The 12565-nt window shown below is 42.0% G+C and overlaps 1 protein-coding gene across 3 annotated transcripts; it reads left to right on the top strand.

Annotated features, from left to right (window-relative positions):
• Positions 1-219: 219 nt before the first annotated feature.
• hic1 (hypermethylated in cancer 1) lies at positions 220-9221 on the top strand. Of its 3 annotated transcripts, none has more exons than XM_026193042.2 (2): positions 220-435; positions 6553-9221. In XM_026193042.2, exon 2 carries the CDS (start codon positions 6570-6572, stop codon positions 8769-8771), a length of 2202 nt encoding a protein of 733 aa, XP_026048827.1. In that variant the 5' UTR covers positions 220-435; positions 6553-6569; the 3' UTR covers positions 8772-9221. The 3 variants fall into 3 exon arrangements, with proteins under 3 accessions (XP_026048827.1, XP_026048825.1, XP_080144979.1); XM_026193040.2 differs by lacking the exon at positions 220-435 and adding an exon at positions 1833-2069; XM_080288853.1 differs by lacking the exon at positions 220-435 and adding an exon at positions 1914-2069 and having other exon boundaries at positions 6537-9221.
• The last annotated feature ends 3344 nt before the right edge of the window (positions 9222-12565 follow it).

Genomic DNA, 12565 nt, shown 5'->3' with positions numbered 1-12565 from the left:
TGATCTTATCTTATCAATATAACTGGTTTATAAGTTACTGTACGCTTGTCATATGGCGTTCACAAATTAGAGGCCAGCGCTTACCGACTTTTTCATCCCCCCAACATCACTGCAACCCGCGTCCCACTCTCGATAAGGCCTGTGGGACTCACTGCCATTGGGTGTCGCTGTGCGCGTAAAGTCTCAGCCGGCAGGTTTGGTCCGAACGGACCTCAACACAGTCTGAAGTGTCAGACAGTCTTGTTAACACGTGAGAAATTCAGTGTGTGGAAGAAGGTGAAAGAGGGGGAGACCGGGAGAGAGGGGGCTGCAAATTTACGCGGAAGAGAAGTTTTTGAGAGAGAGCTGGACACTGAGGGAACTGCGGAGATCTTATTGAGGGAATGCCGAAAAGGGGAGAAGACATACGGCCAGAGCACCAGACATGAGTCCGAGGTAAGATTGAGAAACGGGTAGAAAGGCGGGGATGGCACACAGGCAGACGTGTCAGAATGAGCAGTTTTATTGAATTACAGAGATGAGTTGATCCAATTACTGTATGCTTCCCCAGGTCTTTTCCTTTTGAGCAGATTGATGTAACCCGTACTGACAGAGACGGTAACATCTGGATTATAGCACCACCGCTCATTTGATATGCAATATTTCAGACTTAGGTTTTCTGTTGATATTTGGCAAACAACATGCAAGTTATTCAACTAAACTGGAAACGGGGTGAAAAAACGTTGTGCTGGCACAGAATAGGAAACTGTAATAGATATTAGATAAAGTTTCACGTAATTAATTTAAATACTTTATAGAGAAGCTGCAAAGGACTTCTTCAGAAAAGGGAAATACAATTTCTGTTTATCTAAAAACCGTCATCATGGCACTACCTGCGAGGGCGCACAACTTTGACTTCATTACTTATCTTAAAAATATGACATCAGAGGAAGAGCTTGATTATTTTTAAGTAGCCAAGAAAAGGCCCTCGTGTCATCGAGTTGCTAGTTTCCCTTTGTATCCCAAACTCGTACTGGTGTTTGGTTCAGTCACCAATCCGGGTCATGATCGAGGGCTTTAACTGCGCAACAGGTGTTTTACCTGAGCGGGTGAGGGAGAGCGCACGCGCGCGCGCGAGAGAATTTTAAGGTGCCCAAAGTTTATCTAACCTGCTTTAACTTTCCCTGTAAGGGAGGCTAATTGTTTTCTTTAAGGCTCGTATTGTGGCAGGTTTTTGTCAGGGGAAGTCTGGAGAAAAGGACACGGACACTTTTATTTTAACCGTTTTTTTGATTTATTCAATGAAACGGCTTCAATTATACAATATCAACACATTTATTCCCTTAGTGATTTGTGATTGAACTTGATTGAATTTTGAGCTGAGTTTTGAAGAAAAAAATAAAAATAAAATCAGCGTCGTTATGGAAGAAGTCTGACTGCTTTAAGCTCCTGACATGTTATTGATTCGCTGTCCAAGCTATTTCCGTCATTACGCTTCTGTCTAAAATTAAGGTGGGCTACCTAAGGATCATAGGTATAACACACACATATGTATACAATTGCTGCCTGTCTCTTTAAGACGATGTGTTGAGAAGTTCAAGTCGGGGTCACATGAAGTTCCTGCCCTCGATTTTACCTTTTAGTTTTATTATAGACTGACATCACACGGGGCGCTAAAACACTTAGGGCGCATAGAGGGTCCATTATCATCCCTGTGCGCGTTATTGCTCCAACTCAAAAATAGCTAAGGAAATTACTTGGAAAAAAAGGGAGGAAAATGATGCTGTACTAAGCACGTATTTTTATTTTTATAGGAGGGGACGAGAAAGAGGGGAGAGGAGGGACAGAGAGACAGAGAGACAGAGGGAGAGGGAGGAAAGTGGGTGGGAGGACGGACCTAAGGAGTGAAAAGAAATTCATATCAATTAATAATCATAAAAAAAAGAGCTGGCAGACGAGCTCGGAAAACTGGCATGGTTTTTTGGAGGCTGGCAGTTCAAAGCTGAAACGTCAGATATGACTCCTAGAGACTGCTGAGATGATCATTAAGGGAGACTTAGATCGGATGGCAGAAGACATCGGGCATGCAGGTAAGAGCTGATATGTACAGAGGCAAGAAGAGGGGAAGGATGACATTTCTATTAATAATGACTGAACTCTGTGCGTGCTTTCAGAAGGAAACTTCCTGGAGTCGATGAGATATTAGTGGAACTTGTTTTACAACATATGGCGTCTTTCTCTGTTTTTTAAATCCTGTTTTAATTCGGACACGGAACATTGCACATGTTCTTTATAGCGCATTTAATTCGCATTGGTTGAAACATAGAATTGTTTAATACCTTGTTCCTTACGTTATAAAAAATTGTCACGTAAAGAGGAAGCTGGTAATTTGTATATTTCTTCAAGATCACGCCGATGTAACCGGCGGTTTTCAAATAAAAATAATCTGACACGCTTCGAGTACAAAACAAGAAAAAAAATCCCTCTGTAAAATGAGATTTTAACGTGTTTTATATTGACTGATAGTGTATTTGAAAAAAACTTTAAAAACGTTAAAAACTCAGAATTAAAAATATAAATACATTTTTAAAAAGCTGTATTTAGTAAAATAAATGTCTTATAAATTTGTCAGGGATGCTGCAACAAAATCCTTAAGCAAAGTCCTCACTGGGGATCTGTCTTTATGTGTAACAACAGCAGTGCGGAGCTTAGGTGAGGACACAAACGCAGGAGAGCGTTATATGAATTTTTTTTTTTTTTGTGGGGGGTGATTTGCAGTGTATAAATTTCTGGTTTCCTTTGTACAAGTGGAGACTTTACACAGCTGCCCGGAAAGAGATGCTCTCTCAATGCTGCTGACAGGTCTGAAAAGGGAAAAAAGAGTTGCTATAAGAAACAGCTGTGTGATACACCTCGTAGCGCAATGAGGTGAAATCGGCCTGTTTCTGGAGATGATTTCATTTCTTTTTCTTCTTCTTCTTCTTTGGCGGAGATAAGGAGAAGCAGAGGGTAGATGAGGCGCTGCAGCGCAGAGGAGATGCATTCACTCGTGACTCGGTTTACTGCTCAGTGTGTGAAGGGCAAATTAAAACGTTAGAAACCGAGAGGTCGGGTCCTCTCGGCGACTCACGAAGGCGGGACACGACTTTTTGTTTTGCGACATGTAGTATTCCGATGTGTATGTACATGTATATTTTAACAGTGAAATCAAAGCCAACACCGAAGTTAAGAATTTACTCCTTAATAATCGCACAGGAAAACAATAATAATAACTGCATCCAAGCAAGCTGCAGAAATTATTATCATACATATTGTCTTTGATAATTGCTTAGGGGAAAAAAGGAAATTAAAAAAAGGAACGACTTGCTTTGAAAACTTTAGTATATCATTTAAAAAACAAGCAAACAGGTTACCTCCGTAATACTAGCATAGAAGTTTGGATTATTATAATGTCATGGTTAATATGACCATCTCGTTATCTCATTGTTAACTCAGTTACAATCTACATGAAGAAGATGTCACCCTCATGTCTTTATCAGTAGTCTATTTCTAAATTTGTGATGATTTTTAGGATTATAGAAATATAGAAATCAAACAGGAAAATGATTAACTGCCCATCCTGTTTACTGATGTGACGAAAAAAAAACCAAACTGTCAAATATAATCACTAATCATCACTGCAAACACCCAGTCTATTCATTTTTTTCCCAAACTTCAAACTCTAAAACAGTTAGCCTCCATTGAGTCACAAAAATGACAAAATAAATTAGGTGGGCTGAAGTTGTAAAAAAGTACGGTAAAAGTCTTTGCGAAAAATTTACACTGACTTTGTATTTATTCTAAAATAAACAAGGCTATAGGAATATGGGTCCCAAATTGAAAAGAAAGAAAATAAAACATCAGCACAACGTTTTAAGCAGATGTGTGGCGTGTTTATATGACTGAGGCTGTATGCAGAGGTAGGAAGTTTAGTCTTGCTTCACCCCAAACCACAAAAGTGACAAAACAGACAAAACTTAGAAACAATGACTATTAATCTAATGCAAAAAGGTGAATGTCATTGCCATAAACTACATAACAATCATAAGAGATTTTCTAGCCTGTTCAGGGGTCTTTTAGAAGAAAGCTATCAATCTACGAGGGAGCTGTAAGCTTCCCTCAGGAAACTGCACTGTATGTGCAGTCTTGAAGAATAACATTACAGCGCATGTTTAACATAACAAAACAAGCAGTTTTTGTGGCTTATTATAGGCTTAAAATGTGTTTTCAAGTTCACGGCATGTAGCAGGTTCTCTTTAAGATGTGTTCTCTGACTAAATATTGCAATCATCGATAGCTTCCTAACAGGATGCAGCCAGCTTACACATGGCCTCAAGATCAAGCGTTTTGTATTACATCTTTTACTGTAATGTTTCACTTTTTGTCAGGGGCTATAGTAAGTCGAGAGTTTATTTAAAGGGCAAGTTGTAGCCTGTCAAACAACTCAAAGAGCAAAAGCATAGAGGTCTTTGTTGTCTTGATAGTAAACTCACAAACACTGTGCCTGTTGTTATCACAAAACATTACTAAAAAAAATTGTTAGGCTGTATCCACAGGACATTGCAGGTGCACATAGATGTTGTAATATGTCAATTAAGAAAAAGATTTTTATGTACTGTGAAGAAGTATTTAATCAGAAGTCAGGATATAAAGAAGGCTTAGTTTTCTGCCAGGCTTTCTGATGAAATTCTAATGCTTAAATGTGCACTACAAACCACATACAGGAGAGAATGTACACAGTCTGTTAACATACGGTTCAGAGTAACAAGTAATCAGCTCAGTGCGATGAAGACTGCAACAGCTCAGCAAGTTATGGAAATTACTCGGTCAATTCTTCATATTTACTTAGATCTTAAACTCGTTTGATGTCATGAAAATTTCTAGTAAATTATGTCCGCTGAAAGCCGAAAAGAAGAGAAGCCGGCGGTGGATGCACTTCACATGTCAGCTGGAAACAGGATGGAGTGTGAGCCCACGTACTACCCTTACTAGAACTGTCTTTTTAAAAGATATACTTCCGATCATACAATAGTTCAGCTGTACGTGTGGAAATGACGACATGACCTTTTAAAAAAATTCAAAATGAATTATTTTTTTTAAAATGGCATTTGTTGTTAAAAACAGAAATTTCCTTTGATATTTATCGCATGATGCTTATCAGATGATCACTTGCTGGACTTGACTGTGACTTGTCATTTTCCATTTTGTGAGTGATGACATTTCTGTCTGATTTCGCAGCTCTAATGCTGAACAATCAACATTTTAAAAATGCTCAGTCTTAGCTGTGGAAGATTTTTGGAGGAAAAAATTGACACATTTTGCTCGGGAATTGTCATAATTCCTCAGTAACTCATTTGTCAGGTTTTTTTTTTTTAACTCATACTTCTCCCTTCTTATGCTGAGTGTGTACACTTAATGAAATAAACAAGAAGTGAATGAGCTGGTGTCAGGAAGACAGCGATCAGATGGATGACACGATATTTATTTAGCTGCTTGTTTCCCATCAGTGAGACTGAGCCTTTAGGGACAGTTTGAGACGTTTAATCTTGTAAGTAAACTAGGCTCAGATGCCACTGATTGAACAATACGTGGGATTTCATTCGTGCAGCCAATATAGTTTAAGATTGGTGGAACAATTACTGTCGGGATTTGAGCGTGTAGATGTGCATGTTTGTGCGCGTGTGTGTAGGCGCACACTGGATCTTTGAAACCTACCTCAACGTAGCGTATTGAAACACCTAATGTTGATTTACATCCCGTGTGCTCAGTGTTCCTTATATGACTGGGCAAGAAGGGGAGCTGAAATCTCGATCTTTTTTTGGATGTGTCCTTCCCCCACAGGTTTATACCTGCTCTTCGTCATATTAGCAAAACATTTGTCCCTAAGCTTTGTTTAAAACTGTGTGCAGCACTTCTGGAATACTTTATCAGGAAGCCAGCAATTACAAAATATATATTTGTGGCTCTCTCTCTTGAGCTCTTTCTCTTTTTTTGCTTGCTGCAGAGGAAGTGAATGCAAAGACTTGAATTTCTTATAATGAGAAAACCACTGCAACTGCTCACCTTTTGCAAAAGTTCACTTCTACCGAGTGGCCTTTCCGTGCACTTTCCACACATAAGTTTTGCACTTTACTGTCAAAGCTGGTCAATCTGCTTAAATAGCTGTTACGCAAATAATAAGCGAATCATAAAAGCGTAACTGTGAGCTTCCATTAAGACGTATTTAAGTATTGTTTATGTTTTAAAAGAAAATCTGACAGCGGTTAATTCATCTTAATAAGTGCATCCATATGCGAGGTCTTTTTTTTAATGGTTTACATTACTAGCCCGTTTGCTGTTAAAGCTTTTGGCACTCAAACTTCTGAAAATATACTCTTATTTAATGTAATGTGTTTATTGTAACTTTTGATAGATTGTGATTATGAAATGCATCAATAATACTTTTAGTGGTGCAGAAAATTGCACATTAATTGGCTTATTGTGACTTGAAATGATGACTGCTGCATGACGTTTTACAGATATCTGTTGTTGCAGGTGGTGGACTGAAAACAATGCTGGATGCCATGGAAGTTCCAAGTCATGCTAGGGATCTCCTCCTGCAACTCAACAGCCAACGCACCAAGGGCTTCCTGTGTGATGTTATCATCGTGGTGCAGAACGCCCTCTTCAGAGCTCACAAGAACATTCTGGCTGCCAGCAGCCTCTACTTGAAGTCTTTGGTGGTCCATGACAATCTCATCAACCTCGATCACGAGATGGTGAGTCCAGGGGTCTTCAGGGTAATTCTGGACTACATCTACACAGGCCGCCTTAGTGATGGAGACCCCACTTCTCCAAATGAACCAAATCTAGGGGCTGTCTTGGCAGCAGCCAGCTACCTTCAACTGCTTGACTTAGTGGCTTTGTGCAAAAAGAAGCTAAGAAGAAATGGCAAGTACCCTCCCCGCCCAAGTCCAGCATTTCTACCCTACTCAAAGATGGGGCCAAATAGCATGGGTTTAGGGAGTGGTGGCAGGTATAGGGTTTCTACTCCTGTCATTCAATCCTGTCCTCCAGGCGGAATTTTGAACAGCCACGGACCCCGGGCACTACCACCAGAGGAGCTTGTTCCACATCGACTAGCTGTTCATACAGGAGAGTTGTATGCTCCCACCTCCACCCAGGGCTCTCAGGTGTTCCCCTCTTTGCAGTCACCTCTGCCTTCTCAGCTTGGGCGTGCAGCCCTATCCGACAGGAACTGCTCACCCAGCTTCGGCCTTGATCTCTCTAAGAAAAGCCCCACCTCTCAGTCTCAGCTCACACCTTCTCAGACCCATCTGGGGAACACTCATAATGACGAGGAGCGAGATGGGACTCTGAGTGACCGCACAAGTCCTATCCATGGGATGAATGGCAGAGCTTTCCCCTCAGAAAAAATGGAATCAACTGACCAGGGAGGCTCCCTCACTCCGCCACCTTTTCCACCTCTCAACCAACCGATAGCCCCGCACCTTCCCCACCTGCATCGCTCAGGTTCCCAGGGGACAGACCGCTACCCATGCCCCCCAAGTCCGGACACCCCCACGGAAGGCGGAGAGGCAGGCAGAGAAATGGGCAACATCTACCGCTGGGTAAAACACGAACCGCTGTCATACACAGCTGAAGATGAAGATGAGGACGAAGATGAAGAGGAAGGGGGTGAAAATGGAGATCAGCATCATAACCATCACAAGACTGGGGAGGAGAGTGAAGGAGCAGATGACAAGAGCGGGTCAGGCACAGAAGAGACAGGCAGCAGTGAGGGTCGCCCATCCCCGACTGGACCAATGGGGAGGTTCCACATGCCGTACGAGCCGGAGAGCTTCGGGGACAATCTGTATGTGTGCATTCCCTGTGACAAAGGCTTCCCAAGCTCAGAGCAGCTCAATGCACATGTGGAGACACACACGGAAGAGGAGCTGTACGGCAACTCAGGCGGGGACATAGGAAACGGCAATAACAGCAGCAGCAAAAACATGAGCAGTAACACAAACGGTTATGGAAGCCTCAACAGCAGCAACACTCTGAACAGTTTGTCACACCTAGAGACCAAGTCGAGCCAGCTGAATCCAGCGAGCATCGGGGAGATGATTCGACCCTACCGCTGTTCCACCTGTGACAAGTCTTACAAAGATCCAGCCACTTTGCGCCAACATGAGAAGACCCACTGGCTGACACGGCCTTACCCCTGCAGTATTTGTGGCAAGAAATTTACACAGCGCGGTACCATGACCCGCCACATGCGTAGCCACCTGGGCCTCAAACCTTTTGCCTGTGACTCCTGTGGCATGCGCTTCACCCGGCAGTACCGCCTCACTGAGCACATGCGCATTCACTCTGGTGAGAAGCCCTATGAATGTCAGGTGTGTGGGGGAAAGTTCGCTCAGCAGCGCAATCTCATCAGCCACATGAAGATGCACAGCAGTGGAGGGACTGCAGGGAGCCTGACCACAGATGGGAAACTGAAGCTGGACTTTGCAGAGGGCATTTATCCTCTGAGTAAATACACAGCAGAGCATCTTGGACTCAAACAAGAGAAGGCTAGTGAGCTTCTCATCCAAGCGCAGCAGCAACTGGTGGCTGATGCAAAGGTCATGGAGAGCCTGTATCCACTCTCCAAACTGGCCTCTGAACACCTGGGCCTCACCCACGACAAGATGGACATCCTGGGCCAATCACTGCCCCCACAGGCCCTCTCTGACGCCCGAACCATCGACCGCTACTCACCAAGTTAAGACATGTGATATCACCGATAAGTCTGTGTGCACACACAATTTGCAGTATCCTTATTCCATTCACCTCAACTCAATATCTCTGCACCTCAGACTCAGGCCATAAACAATTGGTCTGCTAATGCACACCAAAATGTGTAGACTGTAAGTGCCTTTCTATGCATCTAATGTATCCTAAAGACCTCCTTCATAAAGGAGCTTCGTGCTATTACGTGACCAAGGGACACTCACTTTAAAAAAAAAAGTACAGTATTTATGTACAGTGTATGCAAAGAAACTTTTTTTCCTATGATTACAGCCATTGAGCCAAAGTGAAAAATTGAAAACCAAAATGAAAATTGTTTTATTTATTTTTTATTATGGTGGAATCCAAAGAAAACAAAAACTATCCCTGACCCTAAACCTGTGTACTATTCAACTTTGTAAAAAAAAAAAAAAAGAAAGAAAGAAAAAGCACATAAGGACAAATTTCAGGGTTTGTCCAGAACTTTTATAATATGAATAAGGCCACTCACCTGGACTTTAAAGGAATGGGAGTACATTTCGTCTGTTTTTTTCTATTATTTCATTTTTTAATTTCCTGTTTTTGGGGTACTGGACAATTTATGTATCTCGCTCTCCAGCTTCTCACCATCTTGGGAAATGACTGAATGATAAGAGCATTTTGATAGTCACCAGGGCAATATATTCCCCAATCACCATTTATTTTAAAGTAACACCACTCACCACTCTGCATATTTGTGTGGATAAAGGGCTTGTACTATATGACAGCAGTTGAATCCACCTTATGCCCAGCTTTCAACCACTTATGAGCCGAAACTTCCTGTGCAGTTCGACAACCACCCCTTTGCGCTCAGTTGTTATTGAGATGCAGCAAGCACAGCCCTGTGATCTCATAACTGGGACATGATTGCACATACCCAACTGATGACACACTAATCCCCGTTCACGGCCAGTGGAGCTTCATCTTATGGTGTACATGAAGCATGGGTGTTGCCGCTGACATTGTGCAATTATTACAATTATGGATACAGTTGAGCATAGAGGCAGGGGTAAGGATGGGCTTAATGACACAGAAATCTGTCATTTACTGTCATCAGCAGTTAAACCATTCATTAATCTGATGATTAATCGTGGAGCAGCAGTAGTCAGAGGCTTTGTTGGATGCTTCTCTGTTCCACCGTCCGGCCTCTCATTTGACCTCCCTCCCCTGTAGTCTGTTGTCTGGGAGCCCCGCTACTGTTGACAGGCCAAAGTGAGTGCTCTACTCAGCCCTTTGCCTTAGAAGCACTCCAAACACCGGATGCATATACGCTCCCCCTTCACACACAGCAAGCTGCTAATCTGTCAGTGATATGAACATAAGAAGGGGTTTGTGGGTCTTCCTTGGAAGCCAGCGGGTGAGTAGCACTCCCAGCTGCTGTGCTTCAGTAATCCCTGTGAAATCTCACTTTCTCCTGGACAATTCACACTGCTCGCTGGCGTGATGTCCCATTTCATGCCTGCCATTGTACCCCTCTGATCCACTTATTAACATTAGATCCCAGCCTAGCAAATGTGTCCTGGCCTTGCCTCTCGGCCCTGCTGGTATTAAATGCGGAAACAATGAATGACTGATTTGTGTGTTGGCTGAGCAGCCTGAAAACAAAAGAGCACTTAAAGATTGTGGGTTGAAGGCACATTTTTGTTTGTAAATCTTTATTCCAAAAAAAAAAGAAGTTGCATTTTTTTTCTTCTTTTTTTGGGTCTTTGTCCACTTTTACTAGTCCTCAATTCAGATTAGAAATGTTTGACCACTATAGTGCCGATGCCAACCTCAGAGGGTGAATGTGAAGATTAAAGCCATAAATACACTGTGATAGACGTAGTGAATCATAAAGGCTAAAAAAAAAAAATCATACAGTGTGCCTTACTTACTTTTCCTTTTTCTTTTTAAATGTAACGATAATTTAAGGGCTTATTTTCTGTAGCATATGATCATATCAAACATGTTGTTTCTTGTCACTTTTCTTCATTTTAATTTGAACTGAAAGCAGCGCACGTGAAATTGGTGCTTACCTCAGGACTGAACCCAGCGTGGAGATGCTAATCTTTTGTAAACTATAGATCAACAGTATCAACACACATACATGCACACACTCACCCACACTCACCTTAGTATTTTTTTTTTTTATTAACAGGATTGTTGTCCTGTGTTAAACCTGTGGTTAATTCTTTGTTTATCCATTTGTTGTTACAGTTTTGTTGTGGAGAGATAAGGTGGTATTAACATTTTTGTTATAGTACGTGGTATACATTTTTTCTATTTTGTCTTCTTCAATGACATTTATGTCTGACCAGTTCCATTGTTGTAACATAAGGCAAAGCCATTTATGCTTGTACCTTAAGTGCTTGTCGATATCTGAACCACAGTTTAGTAAGTATGAAGGCAGCGAGATCAATATATTACAGTAAAGTTGAGCTGACAAGCTTTGTGTTGTGAAATATCTCCCTCTCTCTCTGTGTCTCTCTCCCTCTCTTGCTCTCTCTGTGAAAGACATGATGCATCATCTGTACTTCCTTAAACAGACACGCAGTGGCTTTGCTGGTTGACTATGAAAGCTAGCCTCGTATTGTTTGGCCCCCTTTTCCTCAGAGGTTAGTGAACTTTTGACAAGAGTCAGACGGAGGTCGCTCATGCACACAAGCACACAGGAAGCCAGCTTGTTTTGTTTGGTGCTCTGCAAAAAAAGAAAAAAAGGAAAAGAACATAGCAGAAAAAATAAAAATAAAACCAGTAGAGGCTTCATCTACAAACGTGTGTGTATGTGTTCAAAACCTAAAAAACAGGCAGAGGCAGTCGTGAGAATTTCCACACTCCCCTTCACTAGTTAAAATAACATACCGCTTCCACTGTCACACCAAATCTGTATAAGAGGGAAGACCAAGATAATGCCCGAGCATTTCTGTAGGAAGCGCACTGTTTGAAATCTGCTTAATTTCATTTATGTGCGAATGTTACTGGAGGGGAGCGTTTCACGTCTTTAGAAAGGGGAAGCAGTTGCTTGTCTGTTTGTGTGTCCCTGTGCTATTTAAGCGCATGAAGGCCTGGTAATGCATGTCCTGGGAATAGGGTTGGTGTGAAGGAGAAGAGCTGAGGAGCAGGAAGTGAACTTTTGGCTGGTGTGTTGTGCTGAGCAGGATGTGCCGTGTGTTTCTACTCAGAAGCAGATAGAAAGACGGAGAACGGGGAGGGAGAGGAGCAGGGAGAGCACAGCAGGGTGGATGCGAGCCATTGTCCTAATATGAAAGCCTGTCCACACTTCTGAAACTCTCCATTCAGAAAACAAGTAGTCTGTATCTTCTCTTTTCCTTCCCCTTGTTGCTTTTTGGGAATAAATCTCTGCTCAGTATCACAGTGATGTTGCATTGAAGGCTTTCAAGGGCTGCATGGTGAGACATTTAGATGCTTTGTTAGAATTTGAGGATATTGTAGACTCAATACTTTTGGCATCCTCGTGGTTTTTTAAAATAAATTTCCCCTCTATTTGCTATATATCCATATTTTGAACATTTTATTTAAATTTGAGGCAAGACTAAATAATAGGAAGACCCCAGTGAGTGTATTGTAGAGCCTAATTGAAAAACTTGGCAGTGTTTCCTTTGCTCTGTGGTTGTTTCACTTAGTCTAATTAGAAGAGCCTTGTTTCAATTTACTGATGTAGCCACCCACCCCATGGGTTTTATGCCCTTTGCCTTTGTTAATGTTATTTATATGACAAGTAAGCCCAGCAAAACTCTTATTGCCACCACAGTGG

Source organism: Astatotilapia calliptera, chromosome 14 (assembly GCF_964374335.1).
Source record: "Astatotilapia calliptera chromosome 14, fAstCal68.1, whole genome shotgun sequence".
Lineage (NCBI taxonomy): Eukaryota > Metazoa > Chordata > Actinopteri > Cichliformes > Cichlidae > Astatotilapia > Astatotilapia calliptera.
This window is presented reverse-complemented; position numbering and strand designations above follow the sequence as displayed.

What these genes read in the sequence shown, in the direction of transcription:
- hic1 (XM_026193040.2), top strand. Translation starts at nt 2,018, where the DNA reads ATGATCATTAAGGGAGACTTAGATCGGATGGCAGAAGACATCGGGCAT. An exon ending in AGAAGACATCGGGCATGCAG is followed by an intron (nt 2,070 to 6,552) that starts GTAAGAGCTGAT and finishes CTGTTGTTGCAG; the next exon opens with GTGGTGGACTGAAAACAATG.